The sequence below is a fragment of the Geotrypetes seraphini genome, chromosome 1 (assembly GCF_902459505.1).
Source record: "Geotrypetes seraphini chromosome 1, aGeoSer1.1, whole genome shotgun sequence".
NCBI lineage: Eukaryota > Metazoa > Chordata > Amphibia > Gymnophiona > Dermophiidae > Geotrypetes > Geotrypetes seraphini.
In genome coordinates, this window is record NC_047084.1 from 245,424,430 (window position 1) to 245,448,732 (window position 24,303).

Genomic DNA, 24,303 nt, shown 5'->3' on the forward strand with positions numbered 1-24,303 from the left:
ACTGGGCAGACTTGTACGGTCTGTGTCTGTGTATGGCCGTTTGGAGGAGGATGGGCAGGGGAGGGCTTCAATGGCTGGGAGGGTGTAGATGGGCTGGAGTAAGTCTTAACAGAGATTTCGGCAGTTGGAACCCAAGCACAGTACCGGGTAAAGCTTTGGATTCTCGCCCAGAAATAGCTAAGAAGAAAAGAAAAAAAAAAAAAAATTTTTAAATTGAATCAGGTTGGGCAGACTGGATGGACCATTCGGGTCTTTATCTGCCGTCATCTACTATGTTACTATGTATAAAGAAAATTTATAAAACCAGAGAAAGCATTGACTAAAAAATCCAAATGATACCCATCTCAAATTGCTCGAATTTCAACATACCAACTTTGGAGGATCTGAAAAGACTCCTGCAAAGTATTGATATTAAGGGCTCCAACTCCAATTCAATTTCTCCCCTTTTTTAAAAAAAAAAAAAAGTTATTTCTCCTTTTTTGGCCCTTTCATTCAAACTTTGACTGAAAACAGTTTAACTACTGGATTCATTCCGAAAGAATGGAAAGAGTCAGTTATCTGCCCAAATATTAAAAATCCAAAGGAATCATCTGCAACCGAATCAAACTACTGTCCTATAGTGAATATTCCCTTTCTTGCTAAACTAGTAGAAAAGGTTATGTTTAATCACATAACTGATTTTATTGACAAAACACATGTCCTGCATCCCAATCAGACAGGCTTTAGGATTAACCATTCGACTGCACATTCCATGATAGGTCTAACAGCTAACATCCAGTACCACTTGGACCATCACAAATCCATTCTGGTTTCACTTGACTTGTCCTCAGCTTTTGACAAGGTTGATCATTATCTACTTATCAACAGATTATCTTCCATTGGTATTTCTGACCAAGTATTGAATTGGTTCAAATCTTATTTTCAAGATCGTTCATCAAAAGTTGTCTTCAACAACTCCTCATCAAATAATTACTCAAATTCTTATGGTATACCTCAAGGTTCAATTCTTTCACCGCTTCTATTTAACATTTTTCTATCATCATTACCCTCAGTCAATCGGATTTTCTTCGTATGCCTACACAGATGATATTCAACTCTTACACCCATTGAATACGGAAGACCCCAATGAGATAAATAATATAAACATGAAGCTGAAACAAATAAGTCAATGGCTCAAAGATAATATGTTAGCACTGAATGTATCAAAATCCTCAGCAATGTTTTTCCCATGGAAAAATAATCTAACATTTTCATCTCAAATACTCTTAGATAAAACCCTGCTTCAAATAGTAACTACAAAAATACTGGAAGTAATACTAGATCAAAAACTTTCATATCATGACCAGATTAGTTCAGTGGTAAAAAACGTTCTATAAAAATAATAATAATAATTTTATTTTTGCATACCGCAATACCACAAGCAGTTCAGAGTAATTTACAGAGGAAGAGACTGTATACAGACAGCGATGTTACAGAAAGAGACTTTCAAATTACATTAGCAAGCCAAGAGTAGTCAAGGTTTATCTGGAAGCATTTCAGAAATACAACAAGGCAGGAAAGGAGTCGGAGAAATTTGTCAGAGATAGGTTTTAATTGATTTCCTGAAGGTTTGGAAGGAGGGTGCATTTGAAATGAAGGTGGTTAGACATTTATTCCATTGCCTGCTTGGAATGATAGTGATCTTTCAAGGAATCTCTTGTAGATACAGCCCTTCAAGGAATGGAAAGCAAACAAATAGGCACTACATGTGCAAGTGGTGCCTGGAAATTCAAAATGGTGCGACAGGTAGATTGGGGATGAACCTGTTATGGTTTTGAAGCAGAGGCAGGCAAACTTGAAGATGACCCTTACCTTCATTTGGCAGCCAGTGTAGTTTTCTGTAATACAGGCTTATATGATCTGACTTTTTGAGACCATAAATGAGACGGACGGCAGCATTCTGAATGACTCTCAATCGTTTGATGGTTTTTTTTAAAGGATCCCAAGTATATAATGCAGTAATCTAAGATGCTTAAGATTAGAGATTGAACCAGCAGTCGAAAAGAGAGGAAGTCAAAATAGTGTTTGGTACGAAGTTTCCATAGGGTGCAAAAGCATTTTTTAACCTGAGCATTAGTATGATCTTCAAAAGTCAGGCATCGGTCCAGGATGACTCCAAGGATTTTGATAGTAGAATTAATTGGGTAATCTAACCCGTTTAATTTCAAAGAGGTATTCGTTAACTTGTAATTAGGACTTGCCAAGAAAATCTTGTTTTTTTTCTGGGTTCAGTTTTAATTTAAATTGTGTAGTCCATTGTTCTACCTTAGTGAGAACAGATGAGGTGAGTTGTTCTGTCTCTTGTGTCAGTGAGGTTATGGGAATGATAATTGTAATGTCATCTGCGTATATATATACGATTTCAATTTTAAGTCAGATAATATATGTCCCAATGATGCCATGTAGACGTTGAATAGAGAAAGGGAGAGAGGGGAGCCCTGTGGAACTCTATAGGGATTACACCAAGATTGGGAAAAGGTTCCGTCACTGTGAACCTGGTAAGTGTGGTTTTTTAAGAAGCCTCTAAACCAGTTTAGTACCTGTCCAGAAATGCCAGTAGAATTGAGGCATCTAAGCAGAATGTCATGGTCAACAAGGTCAAAGGCACTGCTCAAGTCGAACTGAAGTACCAGTGCGCTTTTTCCCAAGGAAAACAAATGGAAGAGGTAATCAGTCAGCGAGGCTAAGACTGTTTCTGTACTGTAATTTGTGCGAAAACCAGATTGAGAGTCGTGTAAAATGTTGAACTTCTCTAAATATTTCATGAGATCAATGTTAACTAGTCCTTCCATTAGTTTAAGGAAAAGATATATGTTGGCAATGGGTCTGTAGTTGGCAGCCGAAGAGACTGACTCCTTGGAGTTTTTAATAATAGGAGTCACAAGGATATGGCCGAGTTCCACTGGAAAGTTGCCAGTAGACATACATAGAGAAACCCAGTTGAAAAGTTCAGCTTTGAAGGGGAAGTGAGCTGATTTCACGATAGTCGGTGGGCAGTTGTCTAATAGGCAATTGGATTTTACATATTTAGAGTAAAGCTTGAGAAATTGGTTCCAGTCTGGATTTTTCAAATGATTCCAGATCATATCAACAGTTGAACCTTCATTTTCTAAAACAGATTGATTGATTGATAGGTCTATGCTTGTAGCTACAAGAGACAATTTCAAATTATGAAGTTTTGTGGCGAAGTAGTCAGCTAGGTTTGCAGCAGAGGGTGGGAGATCTGTGTTAGAACGTTTATGTAGATCAATATCAAACAGAGAATTGACTATTTTGAAAAGTTCTTTGCTATTCAGCGTAGGAGAATTAATTGGGAATAATGTTCACAACACTTTTCTTTAATCATTCTTTTATACTCTTTAACTTTTAGTCGCTGAATGAATCTGTTCTTATCTTTCCCTGATTTATACCATATTCTTTCCAATTTACGTATTTCTCGTTTTAAAACTAATAGATCAGCATCATACCAGCTGTCTGATGAACGATGTCTTTTCCTACATACTTTCAATGGTGCAACATCGTTTAGAATCTGATCGCTGACATTTTTCTATCCTAGGATGAAATTTGGATCTAAGTCTGAGTTAGATATTAAGCTATAGTGCGACCAAATTCTACTGGGCTCAATTGTCCTCTTGTCCAAATCATTTTCTCTTTGAGATTGTTCCTTGGTTTCCTTTTGGGTTGTTTTTTGATCCAGCATAATTCAAAATTACATAGAAGGTGGTCCAACCAAGGGGTGTTAGCCCAGGTTTCACCTTTAAAACTTATACTGGGGGTAGTTGGAAAATTGGAAAGAAATGTAATCAAATCTAAGTGGTGACCTTTCTTATGGGTTTTAGTCGGAGGTGGTTTGGAAAAGCCTAGAAATGCGAGGAAGGAAAGTAGATCTGCCATGTTGGAATTCTCTTCCTGCTCAAGGTGTAAATTAACATCACCAGCTAAAAGATTGTAGGCGCCGGCTACCGAGTTTGTAAGGAGGAATTCCTAGAGTTCCTCTTTTGCTAGGTTCCATTTGTTAGGGGGCATATAAAATATCGTGACAATCAAATTATCTATACAGTCCTCTTTGGATATTTTGCAAGTGAGAATTTCCAGTCCATTGGTTAGTTTAGAGTCTAGTACTTGAAACTCAAAATGATCTTGAAGAATTATTGCTAAACCACATCTCTTTTTGAGTTTCCTGATAGAGGAATAATTTTGTAATCTAAAAGGTAGTATATCACCTATGATAGCATCCTGATCAGAAATTAGCCATATTTCGGTTAGAAGTAAAATATCGAGGTGGGTATCTTCCAGCCAGTCTTTGACTAATTGAACTTTGTTCCTAACCAAACGAATGTTCAGATATGCTCCAGAAATAATGTACTGTTCTGAAGGAGCTGAGGGCTCAGCACATTGTAAGTTTTTTAGGAATCATTTTCTTTTGTGCGATGGTCTACAGAAATTGTGGTTGGCATTAACCACAGAGATTGGGAAAGGACCTGTTTCCATGCAATCATGAAGGACACGAGGGGGACGAAGTGATTTTTCAGGCCCAAAGATTCTATCCTATGTAAAGTAGGTTGGGATTGGTTCAAATGCTAAGGCTCTTGAAACCCAACTTCTCGTACCTTGCATGTAGAAAAGGAGAAAGGCTATAAACTTTCCTGTAAAGTCAGCCATGTTGGCCCTGAGATTAAAAAGAAAGAATTTAAAGAGTATGAAACTAAAACCTATAGATCGAAGGGAAGTGGAGCAGGCTGTTCTCTGTGCAGTGAGGGGGACGATTGCCTTCCCTTCCCCTCACTGTGCGGGAAAGAAAGATGGCCACACGTTGGATCATAGCCCTTTAAGGGCTAGGAGAAGGTGGCTGTTCGGGGAAGAAGGGGACAGGGTGTCCCGCCGAAGAGAAGTGGAACAGGTTGTTCTCGGTGCAGTGAGGGGGACGATTGGCTTTCCTTCTTTTCACATTCGGTCTCGATCGTTATCGTGCGGTCTCACTCTCGGTCTCTTCGCTCAGTCGCTTCGCAAAGGTGCACGCTAAGGCATGCACCTTTGCCATGCGCCTTAGCCGGCGCAGCGAACGGCAGTGAGCCATTCCTGCCGCTGCAATTTAAATGATCCTGGCTAGTCTGGGGGCCGGAGCACGCTCAACACGCCTGGTTGGAAACAAGGCAAGTCGCTGGTCTCGGTGCGGGTCGTTGTATCCAGTGGAAGAGATGCAGGGTAAAGAAAAGTTCCTGCCGCTGCAATTTAAATGATCCCGGATAGTCTGGGGGGAAGAGCACGCTCAACACACCCGGCTGGAAATGAGGCAGGTCGCTGGTCTCGGTGCGGGTCACCGGATTAAATGGGAGAGATGCAGGGTAAAGAAAAGTTCCTGCCACTGCCAGGAACGATTAATCATATCTATAGCAAAAGTCTTAAAACCAGAAGCTCTTAACATCCTTATTCATTCTTTATCTCTAAGCTTGATTACTGTAACACGTTGTATCAAGGCATAACACAGAAAGAAATGAGAAGATTGCAAATTATACAAAACACAGCAATAAAAATTATCACCAATTCAAAAAAAATATGATCGTGACACTACTTCTGCAAAAAGCACATTGGCTACCAGTCCCATCAGAATTACTCACAAAATTGTATTATTAACTTTTAAAATCCGACAATCTAATGCACCAATATTTCTAGACCGCTTCCTCCATACACTCAGATACCATACACTCAGATACCATACACTCATCAACTGAACATCTTTTGACCATTCACTCCTAAAAGTAATTGGTACTAGGAGATCTACTATTTTTTTCGGTTATAGCTCCTCAGCTCTGGAATAATCTACCAAACTATTTGCGTGGTGAAGTCTCATTAGAAAAATTCAAAGATATTTTAAAAAGTTTCTTGTATAAGGATGCATTTGAGACACAGACAAATTAACCATCTTATGGTTAACATCTTATATTCTATATACTAATACCCAGTTTTATTTAAGTCCTCTCTCTTTATACTCACTTTTTGCCCCCTCCTGATGTTACCCAGAAATGTTTCTCTATTTTCTTTAACGATTGTAGTTCATCCTTCTCTCCTTTTGTATTGGTACTAAATTTGTATGTATGTATATTATCTTGTTGTAGAATGTATTATCCCCCAATTATTTAACTTGTAATACGCATTGAAATATTTGACATTGCATGTATAAAAAATTTTAATAAAACTTGAAACTTTCAGCTCCAAAATTTTCTTATTTTTCTGTGGCCTACTTGGCCTTAGTCCTCAGACATACCAGCAAGGTAGATTTTTGTCAAGATCAAGCTATTTGATTTCACTGCAGCTATCTTAAGAACATAAGAATAGCCTTACTGGGTCAGACCAATGGACCAGCTAGCCCAGTATCCTGTTTCCACATTGGCCAATACAGATCACAAATACCGGGCAAAACCCCAAATCGTAGCAACATTCCATGCTACTGATCCAGGGCAAGTAGTAGATTCCCCCATATCTGTCTCAATAAGTCTATGGACTTTGCCTCCAGGAACTTGTCCAAACATTTCTCAAAACCAGCTACGTTAATCGCTCTTACCACATCCTCTGGCAATGCATTCCAGAGCTTAACTGTTCCGTGAGTGAAAACATATTTCATCCTATTGGTTTTAAAGTATTTCCCTGTAACTTCGAGTGTCCTCTAGTCTTTATAATTTTTGATGGAGTGAAAAACAAATCTACTTGTACCCGTTCTACACTATTCAGTATTTTATAGACTTCAATTATCTATCTCTTTTCCAAGCTGAAGAGCCCTAACCTAGTCTTTCCTCATACACGAGAAGTTCCATCCCCTTTTTCATCTTGGTCACTCTTCTTTGAACCTTCTCTAGTTCCGCTATATCTTTCTTGAGATAAGGCAACCACAATTGAACACAATACTCAAGATGAGGTCACACCCTGAAGCAATACAAAGGCATTATAACAGTCTTAATCTTGTTTACCATCCCTTTTCTAATAATTCATAGCATCGTTTGATTTTTTTTGGCTGCCGCTGGACATATGGTTTCAGTGTATTGTCTACAATGACAACCCGATCTTTCCAGATATATCCTGGAAAACTCCAGTTTCCCAATACAGCAGGGGCATAGCTACCATCAAGTGATCCTGGAGATAAGCCCAGAGCTGTTGCTTGACATACCCTCTATCCAGCATTACTCGTTCCCCTCCCTCCGGCCTTACGTTTGTGTTCTGCCTCCTCTGATGCAACTTCCTGTGGATGAGATGGCAAAGAAGGCCCCAGCAGGACCAGTCTGAAACAGTCTGGTTTGAGTGCTGCTATTGTCAATCTACGATTAGAATGGAGGACCTCAGGGAACCTGGGAGCAAAGAAGAGACGCCAAAACCACAGGAGTAGGGAGAGGGTTGGGAGAGAGATGCCAGGCCATGAGAAGGAGAAAGGGGAAGAGAGATGTGGAAGCTGAAGGGGTGGGAGATAGGTAGCAGAATGCGAGTAAAGATGCTGGTTCCAGGAAGCACAGGGTGAGAGATGCTGGCCCTGGATGGAAAAGAGCAAAAGATGTTTGTCCAAGGCAGACAGTCTTAGGAGGGGAGAGATAATGGCCTGAAGTGGGAATGGGGGGTAGGCATAGCAGGCAGGAGATGAGGGCTTGGGAAGAAAGAGAGGAGAAGCTGGATATAGGGAGCTAAAAGGACAGAGAGAAGAGATGCTGGCCATGAAGGAAGCATAGGCACAGAGACATAGAAGATAGTGATTATGGGGAAGGAAGGGCAGATACTGAACATGACTGATAGGGATGTAACATAGAAATCGACGGCAGATAAGGGCCAAGGCCCATCCAGTCTGCCCACCCTAATGACCCTCCCCTGCCTTTACTTTGCGAATAGAACCCACGTGTCGATCCCATTTGGTCTTAAAATCAGGCACGCTGTTGGCCTCAATCACCTGAAGTGGAAGACCATTCCAGCGATCCACCACCCTTTCGGTGAAAAAGAATTTCCTGGTGTCACCGTGCAGTTTCCCGCCTCTGATTTTCCACGGGTGTCCTCTTGTTGCCGTGGGACCCCTGAAAAAGAAGATATCTTCTTCTACCTCGATGCGGCCCGTGAGATACTTGAACGTCTCGATCATGTCTCCCCTCTCCCTGCGCTCCTCGAGCGAATATAGCTGTAATTTATCTAACCGTTCTTCGTACGGGAGATCCTTCAGTCCCGAGACCATCCGGGTGGCCATTCTCTGGACCGATTCCAGCCTCAGCATATCCTTACGGTAATGTGGCCTCCAGAATTGCACGCAGTATTCCAGGTGCGGTCTCACCATGGATCTATACAAAGGCATAATGACTTCGGGCTTACGGCTGACGAAACCCCTGCGTATGCAACCTATGATTTGTCTTGCCTTGGAAGAAGCTTGCTCCACTTGATGTCTCACTGACGATGTCCCCTAAGTCTCGTTCTGCAACTGTTCTTGATAGGATCTCGCCATTAAGGGTATAAGTCCTGCATGGATTTTGGGTACCCAGGTGCAAAGATGGACAGTGGATATAGAAACATCGCTTTTCTCTCCATTTGCCCTTTATCTGCTGTCATGTCAAAAGGGCATGACAGTCTGGAAAGAGTTAAAAACAGAAATGCAGATGAGAGACAGACCAAAGCATGGTAGAAAAGGTTATTTTACTTTGAATTTATTTATTGGAATATGTCTGCTTTTGGAAACGTGTATCTCTGAGATCTTGCATTTGTTTCTATTTCTCTAGCATGCCTGAACATGTAGTCTGTTTTCTTGAGATTTCCAGTTCAGTTTTTTGTTTTCAAAGTCACTGATCTGTGGTCTCTTGTTTCTTTGATAGTGAGTGTCTGTATTTTACATGTGTGACCAGAGAGCAGTATTCTGCTAGCATTTAGTTTCTTTATAGGTCTGGAAGATATGGTGGTATAAGGGCCTATCTTAATTTTTTCTCATGTGGCCATTCAAGTCCTAGCTATGCCAATGTAGTGCAGCAGGACCTTGTCTTTTATGGAAACTCATAATTTGTGCCTGGGACCTAATCATGATGCCGCCTCTTGTAAACTCTGCAGATGTCAAGAGGCGGCAACAAAGGTCATGAAGAGCATTGCAAACAATTTTTTGGGTGCAAAGAAGTCCAGTTTATTGACTAATAATGAAGGCACTGGTCTCCATGGCTTCAGGAGCTATATTGGATATTGGGGATACAACAGCATCAAGGGAACATAGAAACATAGAGTATGATGGCAGAAAAGGGCCACTGGCCCAACAAGTCTACCCACTCTAAGGACCCTCCCCCCTAAGCACTTCCATGAAGTGAACCCACATGCTTATCCCATCGAGCACGTTGCTTGCCTCAATTACCTGAAGTGGAAGATCATTCCAATGATCAACCACCCTTTCAGTGAAGAAATACTTCCTAGTGTTGCCATGAAATCTCCCACCCCTGAGTTTCAACGGATGCCCTCTTGTTGCCATAGGTCCTGTAAGGAAAAATATATCTTCTTCTACCTCAATACCTCTATTTTTTATACTGAGCATCAATTCCCTACCCTCACCAGGATATGTTTATTAGTTAAATTATATCCAAATCAAATAAAGGAAAACTCAAGTCCACTCAAAAAAATTTCAAAATCAAAATGTACAGAGAAAATAAACTTATAAAATGTAAATAATATATTCACAAGTCCTCACCCATCTAAGGCACCACTTGAATTTCTTTTCTTCCTTTACTGGGATGGTGCATTCATCATTGGTCTTTTAAGCAATTGCTTATCTGATGTTAATTTTTTATTCTATGCTATAATATACACAACTTGTGTGTGCTGTAAAATGTACAAGAAGAGCACTTATCACACAGTCATGCTTCCTACTACCAATCAAACCTGCTCTATTGTTTTGATACATTTTATACTTTATTATGCTTCATCATTACTTTAAATGTTTTGACTTCTTAAATCTTAAAAAAATGAACTTTTTAAAGACCACTGCGACAGCAAAGTGAAGAACAGATGTTGTACATTCCATCCCTTAAGATTATATTTTTCAGAATGTAACATTATAATTTACCCACAAAACAGAGTAAAGAAACCACAACTGAATTTATAATTCATTTTTATTATACAAATATAAAAAGTAGATAGTTGATTTGTTTAGAATATCAATAAAATTTAACCCTAAAAGTGTGATAATTATTTTTAACATGTTTGTTTTTTAAAAAACAATATAAAAATAAAAGCAACGAATGAAGGCCTAGTCTTAAGTAAATACATTTCCTAGCAGCTTTTTTGTTTGTTTTATTTCTTAGCTTCCTTATTCAGAAGACGTGTTAAATTCATTTTTGTTTTCTCTAGCGCTGCTATTTTTGCTTGACGTGGTGGTCTAGTACTTGGCAGTGAAACAGATTGTGTAACTTTGTGATGGTCGCTAAAAATAAAATTGTAAAGAAACATTCATGAAAAACTTATCTTGACCAAACTGAAATCAGCAGTGCAAGGCACTAACATTTTAAACTTCTACATAAATGGATAATCGGTCATTAAAAATCCTACAAGCATGCTTCATTTTCTAGGTATTAACAACATTCTACCTTGTTTATAGCTAGTTAAATATTTATAACAGATTAAGTAAATTAGCTATTCTCTACTCAATCACAATTACTTGTAGACTCCACCTTGCACAGATCATTGAAATGTAACTATACTGACAAATCTGAGGTATATTATAAAGAAATCGGATCTTGATGCACAAAAGCTATCCTTAGCAGTAAGACTGGTTAAAAAAGTCTTACTGTCACAGCTAGCTCTCCTGCCAGTGCACAAAAGGTTTTCCATGGTTGCTACCGATCATTGTAGCAGCCACCGAGATCCCTATGCAAATGCATTACAAGGAGCTCATTAGCATTCTAATGTGCTCTCCTTGTGATGTGTTAAAGGGAACCCCCCCCCCTAATAATGGGTGCCAAAATTTTCCAGCAGCTCTGGATCTACAGGTAGCTGCTGTGCACGTGTTGTGTGAGTACACAACATACAAAGCAGATGTGTCCATTAAAAATAAATAAATAAAATTTATAAAAGCAAGACATGACCTGTCCCCTCCCACTGAGTTCACAAGGACAGCACCCCTGTCACCCCTCCCAAGCCCTGCCCCCCTCCCCCCAAAAAACCTGGTCTAATGGACTAGAATTGGTTTAGACTCCCACCCCAGCACAAGGACACTCCCCCATACCTTTTTTGTGAAGATCGTCAGGAGAGATGTCTACTCCTTCCTTCAAAATGGTGGCTCTGCCCAGTACATCCTGGGATGCCTTGATTGATGCAGGTGTTTAAGGCCCTTCCTAGGATGCACTTGACCTCAGCCCACTAGTTTTTTTGGGAGAGCAGAGGGGCTCGGGAGGAAGGGGCTGTCTTTGGGGGGGTGAATAAGGCAGCCCCTGGCTCTCTCTACTGGCTCAGGGGACTTCCCGAAGCCACCAATCAGTGGCTTTGGGACTTCCCATGATGTTCAGCTGTTTGGACCTGGACCTGCCCCTGCCCATTCAGCTGGCTTACCTGTTTGGGGATTCTCCTGCCGTTAAGCCAGCAGGGAGAACAAGGGCTACAGCTTTTTTCAGGTTTGGGTACACTGACTGGAGGGATGGGGAGAGAAAGAGCTATGCCTAGAGCTTGCTCTTCTGAGCAGGCACAGTTCCTCCCCCTTTTTTCTGGGACTGCTCTGCACAAATAGCATGCTATTTATGTAGAGCATCACCCACTGAAGTGGGGGAAAAAAAAAAATCATCGATCCCACCATGGTATTTTTTACCGTGGTGAGAAAACTATGTACATCCTCAGTGTCTTAGTGGGAATGAATTTAATAAACCATCTAGGTGATACAGGGCTAAATTTAAGATTTTGGCATCCACAAACACAGCATATTGGGGGGAAGGGGGAAAGAGATGCAGAGCTAGGCATCAAAAATCTCAGATTGTAGAAGCAGAAAAGATCAGAGAAAGGCTACAGTGCTACAATGACACCCCTTTAAAGCATCATAATCCATACCTTCAAAACTATATAAAACAGGATGAAATCAGTACAGAGGAAGGCTACTAAAATGGTCAATGGTCTATGTCAAAGCATACAGGGACAAACTAAAAGATCTCAATATACTTTGGAGGAAAGGCGGGAGAGGGGAGATATTTTAGAGATGTTTAAAATACCTATGTATACACTACACAACTCCAAATAAACTGCCACGGATACTTTAAAAGACACAACTATTAGACAGAACCAGTCTATGGGTTCTGAGAGTGATGAGTGAATGTTGAGTACACCTGTGAAGAGTTAACACACTTTCAAGAACAAAGTGAAAAATGCGTATACTAAATATTAATGAAGTGGGTAACCTCAGTGTGGAGGGTCAGCAAAGGGAGAATTTCTCCAGCACTTCATACAAGACAAAGGCAAACATACCCCCCGCCTGCACACCATCATCGGATACCTCAGTGTGCTTAAATCAAAATATGTGATAAATCACAGTGAAATAACTAATAACACACAGGTGTAAATCAATCATAGAGATTACTGTAAGAAACCCCCCCAGCCACTCCCCCCAAAAAATATATATACAGCCGACTTATCTTCAAACAGTCTTGCTATGAAAACAAAGGGACCGTGGTAATCCAATACTCCACAATGCCAGGTTCAACCAAGCCCAGTTTCGGGAGCTCAAAGTCCCTTCATCAGGAACCCGTAGGCAAAAGTTGGCGATAACACACGTACGAGCCGGCTGGGAGAAGGGCGGAGCTAACAGAGCAGAGTGCAGTCGCGCTTAAAAGCCAAGCAAAAATAACGTCATGAAAAAATGGGCCAATCATTGTGTTCCACTCGATGCTATCATTGAGTCCATTAGGAAGGTGAAAAATCCAGAATTGTTCTCAAAGCTGGATATAAGCCATCTTATCACCCCTAAAGTCCCCCGAAAGCTTTTCCAGAACAAACCATGTCAGCTCATAGAAATCATGGCCTTTCTCTAAACAATGGGGGACTAAAAGGGCAGACCTGGCTGCCGTATTAATTCTGCTTTTGTGCTCGGATAATCTGATCTTGATTTTCCTGCTAGTGCGTCCCACATATATTAAATTGCATGGGCACATGATTATATAGATGACCCACTGAGATTCACATGATGTCTGGTTCCTCAGCTGATACTTCCAATGGGTCTGGGGGTGCTGCCGGTATGAGAAGGATAACGTATTATAGCACATAATGCAATGTCCACATGCCCTATGGTTTCCTGAGCTATTCTCAGCCCGAGACGTGTGAGATGTTAATAAGTTTTTTTAATTCTTAGGGCGAGAAAACGCAATGCGAGGGAAATCTTTAAAGATGGTATGAAACTCCAGCACATGCCAATACTTTCTGATGTTCTTAGCTACTTGATGAGCTTGGTCAGAAAAGAAAATTACACAAACTTGACGGTTGGAAGAGGATCTCTGGACTGCATTAAGTAAAAGTTCAGGATTTGCATAACATGCTCTAAGATAAGCACGTTTTATTGTCCAATCGGGATAACCCCAAGATTTAAAACGTTGAGTCATCAATTTTGCTTGAATCTTAAATTCTGCCGTGGTGGAACATATACGGCGGATCCTCAAAAATTGACTTACTGGCAAAGATTGTTGAGTCGAGAGGGATGACAACTGGAATAATGCAGGTATGTATTACAATCAGAAGACTTTCTAAACACAGTAGTAATCAATTTCCCAGATGTTTTGGTAACAACAGTATCAAGATAGGTGATGGTGTTCAGTTTGTCACCGCAGAAAATTTCAAATGGTTATCCAAAGAATTGAGCCATAATAGGAACTCATGAAATTTTTCCAATGAAATCAGACCAAATCAAGAACACATCATCTATATAGCGTAACCATACAGGTATGCAGGACATCCATGATGGATAAAGCAATTTTTCCTCAAAGTTGGTAACATATAAATTGGCGACGCTAGGCACCATTGCTGTCCCCATGGCGACGCCGTGGGTTTGGAGATAAAATTCTCCCTGTACTTCAAATTAGAGAATGACACGGGGAGCGATCCCCGCAGCGAACCGCTGCGTGGCTGCGGTTTGGCTGCGGGTTATGGTGACCTCATTAGCAAATCGCCGCAGACGCGGGGACAAATCCTTTCACCGCCCGCAAAAACGGTGAATAGATTTGTCCCCGCAGGCCAATGTCCCCCCTTCTAGGAAATGCTATTTACCTGTGTTTCACCGTGTTCGTGACCGGGTGTTAGATGTCTCCGCCATGTTGTCTGTCTCCTCCAACTTTCGATCCAACTCGCACGTTGCCGCATTTACTCTCGATCCAACTTGCATTTGTCAGATCAACCCTTCCTGCCAATAGAACCCGCCCCCCCCCCCCCGACGATCGCCGGCAGGAAGGTGCTCAGCCCTTCATGCCGACAGAACCAGCCCTCCCCAACGATCGCGGCAGGAGGATATCCAACCCCTCCTGCCAGCTCCCCAACAGCCCCCCTATGATCACTGATAGGAGGGTGCCCAACCCCTCCTGCCGGCCCCCCCAACGGCCCCCTATATCGCCAATAGGAGGGTGCCCAACCCCTCCTGCCGGACCCTCCCCCAACAAACCCCGCCATCCCGAAACACCACCCTTAGTCTTACTTTCCAAGTTGGACCGGACAGCTCCTCGCTCGTCTGGCCAGCAGGCTTGCCTCCGTCCAAATGAGGCGGGCCCGCCCCTCCCCTCCCCTGCCTAACCCACAGGATCCTAGGGCCTGATTGGCCCAAGCACCTAAGGCCCCTCCTATAGCGGGAGTGGCTTTAGGTGCCTAGACCAATCAGGCCCTAGGATCCTGTGGGTTGGGCAGGGTAGGGGCGGGCCCGCCTCATTTGGACGGAGGCAAGCCTGCTGGCCATACGTGTGAGGAGCCGTCCGGTCCAACTTGGAAAGTAAGACTAAGGGGGTTCCGGGGTGGGAGGGTTCGTTGGGGGGGGTGGTCCAGCAGGAGGGGTTGGGTACCCTCCTGCCGGCGATCTTAGGGGAGGCCATTGGGAGGACCGGCAGGAGGGGTTGGGTACCCTTCTGCTGCGATTGTCGGGAGGGCCGTTGGGGGGGGTCTACAGGAATACACAGTCTAGTACCCGAACTCGCAATCTGGGCAACTGCAACTGGGCAACCTGATCCCGAAATCTGAGCAACTGCCTGCTGCCGTCGCGTATGCTGGGACTCCTGCCTTCGTGTATCTGCCGGATACGCGAAGGCAGAAGTCCCGGCATACGAGACGGCAGCAGGCAGTTGCAAATCAGCTGACGCTGGCGCAATCTTGCACACTGGGAAAGAAGAGAATCTCCGGCGTCAGCTGACTAGCAACCCCCTATCGTATGGGACACCTGCCTTCGCATATCTGCCGGATACACGAAGACAGGAGTCCCAGCAAAAGATGCAGCTGCAGGAAGTTGCTAGTCAGCTGACGCTGATGCCGGAGCTTCTCTTCCTGCCCAGTGTACACCAGGTACTGCTGGACAAGGGGAGGAGGGGAAGAAGGAAGGGAGAAAGGATACTGTTGGACAGGAGGGAAGGGGTACTGCTGGACAATGGGAACAGGGAAGGGAGAAGGGGTACTGCTGGACAAGGGGGAAGTAAAAGGAAGGGAGAAGAGGTACTGCTGAACCTGGCAGAAAAGGAGGGAAAGGAAAGGTGCTACACACTGGAGGGGAAGGTGAGATGGTGCATGGGGAGAGAGCATGTTGGGTTGTGGGGTGCGAAGGAGGGATACCACTGAGGGAAGAGGCAAGGACAGAGAGAGAAAGTGTGCAGGAGGCAGAAAGTGTTGGACTCATGGAGAGGGCAAGATGGATGGAGAGGACAGAAAGGAGGGAAGGAGAAATGTTACACTGGGGAAGGGGGAGAGCGCAGAGAGTGAAAAGTTGGACTCATGGAGGGAGAGAGAGAGATGCTTGGTTGAGGGAAGGAGGATCAGAGGAGAAGCATACAGGAGGGGTTGGGTGCCCTCCTGTCGTGATCGCTGGGGGGAGGGGAGACTTGCAGCCGTAGCCGCGGTCACTATGCTAATCACGGCAGGGAGATCTTTGCCGCGATTAGGTACAGCAGCCGCGTCTACTTACCATGTAGGCTAACATTGTAAGCATTAAAAGTACATGTCGTGTTTGTTTTTGTATAGTTATTAACTAATATTTAACTAAGTTTTAAAGAATGTTTCCTTTATACGTAAATAAAGAAAAGTATATAAAATCGTACCCGTTTGAGGCTTTTATGTATGCAGCGGTGACGGTGACGGGGCGGTGAATGGGGTTGCAGTGGCGGTGACGGGGCAGTGAATGGGGTGGCAGTGGCGGTGACGGGGCGGTGAAGGGAATGGCGGTGACGGGGCGGTGCAGAGGATGGTGAGACGGGGACGGGGCGGTGACGGGGACCAATTTTTTCACCGTGTCATTCTCTACTTCAAATTCCTTTGCAAAACAAAAGCAGATAGTCATTAGAAATGCTGGAGATATACGATTATCAGTGGGTAAGGAAGCCAAATTATATTCCACAATACTTAAAGCCTCTGATTGAGGAATGTTGCTGTATAAGGCTTCCAAATCCATAGTTACCAAGAAGTCAGTCTGCTTAACCTCTAGAGACCTAATGCGGTTGAGAAAATGAGTTGTGTCTAAAACAAAAAAACTTGGCCTTAACAACTTGAGGTTTGAAGAAATAATCCACCATTTTGGACAAAGGTTCCAGAATGGTGCCACAGAGAGATACAATCAGTCTACCCGGAGGATTGTCAAGGGTTTTATGTATCTTGGGTACAGTATAAAAATAGGGAGTATGGCTGGGGATTTGAGTAAGGAACTTAGCCTCCGTTTTCGTAATATTATCAGCAAGAGCAGATTGTACAACATTACATATATGCATTTGAAGAGCTGGAGAAGGATCAGCATCCAATTTAGTATACCAGGATGTACTGGAGACTTGTCTGGATTTGGGCTTGATACTGAGCTTTGGATTGGACTACTATCGCCCCTCCCTTATCGGCAGGTTTGATGTTCAAATCAGGATTAGATCTTAAATTATGAAGCGCCTCATATTGGGCACGGGTAAAGTTAGAATAGTTGCGTTTGCTACGAGAGGTATCCAGTTGATCAATATCTCTCAACACAAGGTCCCGAAATACTCCGATGTGGGCCTCGAGCAGGCCGGAGGGAACCCAATGGAACTTAGCATAAAATAGCGATTCATCCTTGTGACATAAATGTGCATTCGGTGAGTCTCATGCACTCCAGAGTAAGAGGGCATAGAATGGTTAAGAGGTGATAGGCTCAGGAATAATCTAAGGAAACACTTTTTAACAGAAAGGGTAATAGATGTGTGGAAATCTAGTAGAGGTGGTGGAGACAAAGACTGTGTCTGAATTCAAGAAAGTGTGGGAAAGATACATGGGATCTCTTATAGAGAAAAGGAGATAATGGATGCTGCAGTTAGTCAGACTAGATGGGCCATTTGGCCTTTATTCAACTTCATGTTTCTATGCTCTGTTCTGTTACATCTACCCATTCCCACGAACCAAATTTTGCAGAAGTGTGTCACTCACAACTTTCAGTACCTCCTACATTGGCAGTCAAGTATAGAACCCATTCAGTTCCTTCTGCACTTGAACTGTGGAGAGGTGTTTCTGCTCTGCTGCTTAAATTTTATTTTATTTATTTTTGGTTATAAATTCATTTTTTCTGAGGCCCCAAATTTGGAGATTCTCTGCCTGAGAAAGGAAGCAGGTTCTGTGGAGCTGGACTACAGCTTCCAGGGCAAACCTTCGGGTGGACCTGTATAGCCAACCTGAATTGTGGCACTTCAGGACTCGGGGTCCAGTCCCCTGGGAGCCAGCTTGCTTTCTAAATTTTTCAAAGGCTTGAGTGTAGGCTGTGGGTGCCCCAAGTAAGAAGCCTCGGGTTATCAAGGAGCCAGCTACATATTGCCCCCCCCCCCCCCGCGCTCTAAGATTCTGTGGGGGTGGAGGTCTTGAACGGGGTTGGTCTGACTGGCAGCCGAAGATTTCCTGGTTTGGATTACTTATTTGAAGTTTCTGAGACATAAAGTCCTTTCCATCCTCTCCAGCTGCAAGGAAAAAACTGACATGCAGGAATTCTCACAGAACTACAACTACAGTCCCATTATTTCCTATGGGAAAATTGTGGGGGGGGACTTCAATTTTGAGGGTTTCTGGGGTCAGAATTCAGGTCCCCCACCTCCAGAAATGTTTAGTCTTTGCGGTGGTGGTTCCAGGGGAGTTAATGGCCTCTCTGGATCTGACAGAAGCATATCCACATATTCCCATCTTTCCGAGCCAAAGGAAATACAGTCAAACTTCGGTTTGCGAGTAACCCGGTTTGCGAGTGTTTTGCAAGATGAGCAAAACATTCTCGCAAAACTTGTCTTGCAAACCGAGTGTTGACTCGATTTGCGAGCACCCACCCCGAGAACCGGCATCACTCCCCTCCCACTGGCAAAGGCCCCCCCCACTCGAATCGGCAACCCCAGCCCGACCAACTTTAACTCACCCCCCGTCTGGCACCGGCACGAGAACCGGCATCGCTCCCCCCCACATGAATCGGCACCCCCCTCCCCGCGAGAACTGGCACCCCCTGCCTGACCAACTTTAACTCACCCCACCATCTGGCACCGGCACACAGCCCACAGGACGTGCCAGTGCCGCTTGAAGATCTTCTTCCTGCCTCTGCCGGCTTTGAGCATGCATCTGCGCATGCCCAAGCCCTTCTAGTTCTCCCTCTCTCCAAGGGGGGGGCCTTTGCGAGCGGGGAGGGGAGCGATGCCGGTTCTCGTGCCGGTGCCAGACGGGGGGGCGAGTTAAAGTTGGTCAGGCGGGGGGTGCCGGTTCACAGGGGGGGGGGGGACGTATCAAAGCAAGTTTCCATTATTTCCTTTGAGGGAAACTCGCTTTGATATACAAGTATTTTGGTTTACGAGCATGCTTCTGGAACAAATTATGCTCGTAAACCAAGGTTCCAATGTATCTGAGGTTTCATATAGGTTTGCGGCTTTTCCATTCAGATTGGAAACAGCCCCTCATACTTTCACTACAGTAATGGTGGTGGTTGTGACTTATCTCTGAAAGATAGGGATCTGGGTACCCAGATAATCACAGGAGAATGAGTTTTAATATCAAAATTCATACAAGGTCAACACTCATGATGATGCAGTTTGGTCTTCTCTGTATTCCTTTGTATGTGGATTTTCAAGCGCGTCAGGACGCGGTATTCGGTGAACGTGTTCTGGTGTCGACCCTTCGGGGTCCCACCCTTAATGGGTACTGTTTTGGTATGTCCCATTTGTAAGGAGTGTACCAGTCTACCAAGCGATACTAAGGAGAAATTAGGTTCTTACCTTCAAATTTTCTTTCTGTTAGCTTGTAAATTGGTATAGTGCTTATGAATGGGTTATATGCCTCACTGCTACCAGCAGGTGGAGACTGAGCACAAACTTGTAGATCAGTATAGCTTCCTCTTTTGCAATCCAAGCTGCAGAATAGCCAAGCAGAACCTAGGAAAGACTTCAATTGAAAACAATAAAACATACTCCGAACAGGAGTGTAAACACAACAAACATCTGTAAACTGTTGGAGCATGTGTAAAACTTAATCCTGGTACAGAAAATATCCCCACAGCTCACCAGCTAAGCTAGCTGAGCCATAGCCGCTGTTCTTAATTCTCCTTGACCCTAGAAAAATACTAGAACCCGCAGAAAATACAAAACCTGCACGCGAGCAAAACAAAAACCCGCAATCACCGCACAAAGACAGATAGGGTGGGGGACTATACCAGTCTACAAGCTAACAGAGAGAAAATTAGCAGGTAAGAACCCAATTTCTCCTTCTGTATCACTTGGTAGACTGGTACAGTCCTTACAAATGGGACATACCGAAGCAGTACCCATTAAGGGTGGGACCCCCGAAGGGTCGACACCAGAACACGTTCACCGAATACCACGTCCCGACACGCTTGAAAATCCACACGGTAGTGTCTTACAAAGGAATGCAGAGAAGACCAAACTTCAGCCTTGCAAATATCCACTGGAGGCACCAGAGAAGGTTCAGCCCAAGAAGCTGCCCGACTCCTAGTGAAATGAGCCTTAAGAAATTCTGGAACAGGCTTCTTCAGAAGATAAGCGGAAGCAATAGTCCCCTTAATCCAGCGTGCAATAGTAGCCTTAGAAGCGCCATCCCCCTTACGAGGACCCACGAGAAGGACAAAGAGATGATCTGATTTCCTGATCTCCTGGGTCCTCTGCACATAAGAGTGAATAACCCGACTGACATCCAACTTGCACAACTGCCTCTGCTCGGAAGAGCCCTCCCGGCTACCCAACACTGGGAGGACAACTGCCCGATTGACATGAAAAGGAGAAACTACCTTTGGAAGAAAGGAACAGGCCTCAAGACAATCTGCTCCCTAGAAAACTTCAAGAAAGGAGCCCTACAAGAGAAAGCCTGAAGCTCAGCAACACGTCTAGCAGAAGTAAGGTCCTTCAAAGAACAGTAGCCCAACAGCTCAAAAGGTGGGCGCACTAGAACCGACAAAACCAGAGTCAGAGATCCCAAGATGGAACAGAGTCGTACGGGAGGCTTGAGCAATTTGGCAGCCCGCAAGAAATGAATCACATCAGGAATTGCATCATATCAGGAATTGCAGTCAAACGCTGACCATTCAACAACCCATGAAAGTCTGACAAGGCTGCAAGCTGAACCCGGAGGGAAGACTAAGCCAGTCCCCCATCCAGGCCATCCTGCAAGAACTCTATATGTTAGGTAGGGAAGCGCAAAAAGAGACCACTCCACACGCATTACACCACTCCTCAAATAGACGCCAAACCCTCACATAAGCCCGAGAGGTAGAAAGCCTCCGGGACCCCATGAGAATTGAGATCACTTTATCTGAATACCCCTTCTTGCCTAGACGACCCCTTTCAAGAGCCAAGCCATAAGACAGAAGGGACCTGGATCGAACATTGGAATGGGACCCAGTCAGAAGGTTGTCCAAGAGAGGCAGAGGAAGCAGATCCGCCACCAGATGCCTCACCAAATCTGCATACCACGGTCGTCAAGGCCAATCCGGTGCCACCAGAACCACACGTCCTGGATGCCAAATGTTGCGGAGAAGAACTCTGCCCACTAATGACCTGGAGAGAACACATACAACAGCCCCTCCGTTGGCCATGGCTGAACCAGAGCATCTAGTACCTCGGCCTGACCGTCTCTGTGACAACTGAAGAAGCGGGACATTTTGGCGTTGACACTTGTGGCCATCAGGTCCATGAGGGGCTGACCCCAAAACTGCACTATCAACTGAAAGGCCACGGGACTTAGACACCACTCTCCGGGATCTAGCATGTGATGACTTAGGAAGTCCGCTTGAACATTCTCCTCTCCAGCTATTTGGGAGGCTGAGATGTCCTGAATGTGAGACTTTGCCCAGACCATGAGCAGAGCCACCTCCTGCACCAATAAAGTGCTCCTGGTGCCCCCCTGATGATTGACATAGGCCACTGCCGTGGCATTGTCCGAAAGAACCCTGTTTGACTTGCTCATCAGAAAGGACTGAAAGGCTAACAGCGCCAGATGGATGGCTCTGGTCTCTAGGACACTGATCGACCAAGAAGCCTCCTCCGTGGACCAGATGCCCTGAGCTGAGTGACCTAGATACTAAGCTCCCCAACTGAGAAGACTGGCAACCCTGAGCAGCACTGCCCACTGCGGCTGGTCCACACTCGCCCCTTATACAAGATGGGAGGTCTGGAGCCACCACCGAAGAATGCACCGAGTCAAGTCCGGATGCGGAACAGGATGATCTAGACTGTGCCTCTGAGGCAACCACCTCCAAAGAAGAGCATACTGAAGAGGACACATGTGGGCTTGCAACACCTCACCACATCGAGGGAAGCCGCCATTGACCCCAAGACTTGGAGAAAATCCTGCGCCTGAGGACACCGGGATGCCATAAGCAGACAAATCTGAGATTGTAATTTGCTTACCCAGGCCTCTGGAAGGAAGACCTTCTCCGAGGAAGTGTCTAACAACACTCCTAGATTCTCCAGGCGCTGAGAAGGAGACAACCGGCTCTTTGCAAGGTTGACTACCTACCCCAGCAACTGCAAAAACTCCACCACCCGAGCTGTGACCCAGGTGCTCTCCTGGAACGACTTCGCTCGAATCAACCAGTTGTCCAGGTAGGGATGAACTAGAATGCCCTTTTTTCGCAATGCCACCGCAATGACCACCATCACCTTGGTGAACATCTGCGGAGCCGTGACCAGACCAAAGGGAAATGCACAGAACTGATAGTGTTATCCCAATATCTCAAAGCGCAGTAAGCAATGATGGGAGGCCCGAATAGGAATGTGTAAGTAGGCCTCGGTCAGATCTAGAGAGGTCAGAAACTACCCCAGCTGAACCGCCAGAATCACAGACTACAGAGTTGCCATGCGGAAGGAAGGCACGTGAAGAGTCCTGTTAACCCCCTTCAAATCCTGGATGGGACAAAAGGTCCCTTCTTTCTTTGGAACCACCGCACGGAGAACCAACAATCTTTGAAGGGTCTCGCGAAAGGCCTGCTGCTTTCACGCCACCTGCGAGGGAGAAACGAGAAATCAGTCTGGCAAGGAACGAGCGAACTCCAGATCGTAGCCGTCCCGGATCACCTCTACAACCCACTGATTGGACGTGATATCTGCCCACTTTGAATAAAAATCCCTCAGCCGGGCGCCCACCGGAACCAAGACAGGCATCAACAAGAAGTCATTGGGCAGGACGGGCGGCAGGGGATACGGCGCGGGTGCTACCTACACCTAGAAGGGACCCACGAAAGGAAAGCATGTGCTGGAAGAACCTGCCTCTAGAGAGCCCAGGGGACTGAAAAGAAGCAGCTCCTCAACCAGAGCAGAAACGGTGGAAATCACGCCCACGAGCAGCGCCACCTTGAGCCAGTGGCCTAGGCCTATCCTCAGGAAAATGAGGCACTTTAGAATCAGTGAGAGTCTGAACCAACCTGTCCAAGTCCTCACCAAACAAGAGCCTTCAAAAGGAAACTTTGTCAACTTAGCTTTGGACGTCGCATCCGCCCACTAAGCGAGAAGCCACACGGTATGGTGAGGTGCCACTGCAAACGCCAATGACTTGGCAGAAACTCGCAAGAGGTCATACATGGCATCTGAAAGATAAGAAGCACCCAATTCAATCTTTGCTACCTCGCACTTAAGCAATCCCCAATCCTCAGTTTTATAGTCAAGGACATGCTCGGCCCAGCGAAAACACGCCTAAACTACCAGCCTGCCACACATCGCCACCTGGACCACCAGAGCTGTCACATCAAAACTCTGTTTAAAGAGGGACTCCAACTTACGCTCCTCTGGGTTCTTTAAGGCCGCACTGCCCTCAACAGGCACGGTATGCCTTTTAGAGATGGCCAAGACCACCGCGTTCACTACAGGCAATTTCAGAGTGTCCCTATCCCCTTCAGGAATGGGATACAGGTGGGCCATGGAGCGCGTAAAACAAATGGGAGCTTCCGGCACCTGCCACTGTGCGAGCATATCCTGAATATCCTGATGCATAGGAAACGAGCGGGAAGCAGAGTCCTTCAGCATGGAGTCCACTGTACGCGGGAGCTCCGACACGGTTTCCTCAAAGTGCAAAACTGAGGAGACCTGAAGAATTAGCTCATGAAGCTCGTCCAGCAGAAAAATGTGCACCACAGATGCATCTTCGCCACCTGGGGGTGCTCGAACCCTCACTGGCCAAATTCGACCTCCCAAGAGGAACCTGGAAATCTCCCCAAGGGTCCAGGTCCTCATCAATAATATCTTGCTCCTCTGGGCAAAAATCCTCATCCCAAGAAACCCTCAGGCACTTGGATGAGAGGAGGAGATGGGCAAAACTGCCGCTGTACGGGGCCGCACCGGGGAAGACATCGAGGGGAACAACCCCTCCCCCCCCCCCCCGACACCCCTGGAGTGGACACGGAACCTCTAGCTGCCAGCATATAAGCTTTACATAGTGCCAAGATAAACTCAGGGGGGGAAAAAACCTCAGCGGCCCCAAGGGACTCCCTGCCCTAGCAGGGGACCCTGCCATACCTTGCCCCTGTATTTCCAGACCAGGGGGAAGGTCACTTGAAGTAACAGAAATGGAGGAGGTTCCTGCCAAAATCGGAGCTCCTGCGGCCTGTCGTGTCTAAAAAGCTTGGTACTTTTCCTGACGCTGAGA

At 45.1% G+C, this 24,303-nt stretch overlaps 1 protein-coding gene across 2 annotated transcripts in view; it reads right to left on the reverse strand.

The window, feature by feature from the left end:
* Positions 1-10,124: 10,124 nt before the first annotated feature.
* The window catches only part of NCAPG (non-SMC condensin I complex subunit G), a 181,067-nt gene continuing 166,888 nt past the window's right edge, over positions 10,125-24,303 (reverse strand). For both annotated transcript variants that reach the window (XM_033948685.1, XM_033948693.1), the window contains exon 22: positions 10,125-10,453. In XM_033948685.1, coding sequence (XP_033804576.1) covers positions 10,324-10,453 — 130 coding nt within the window. In that variant the 3' untranslated portion in view covers positions 10,125-10,323. The remainder of the gene's footprint in view (positions 10,454-24,303) is intronic.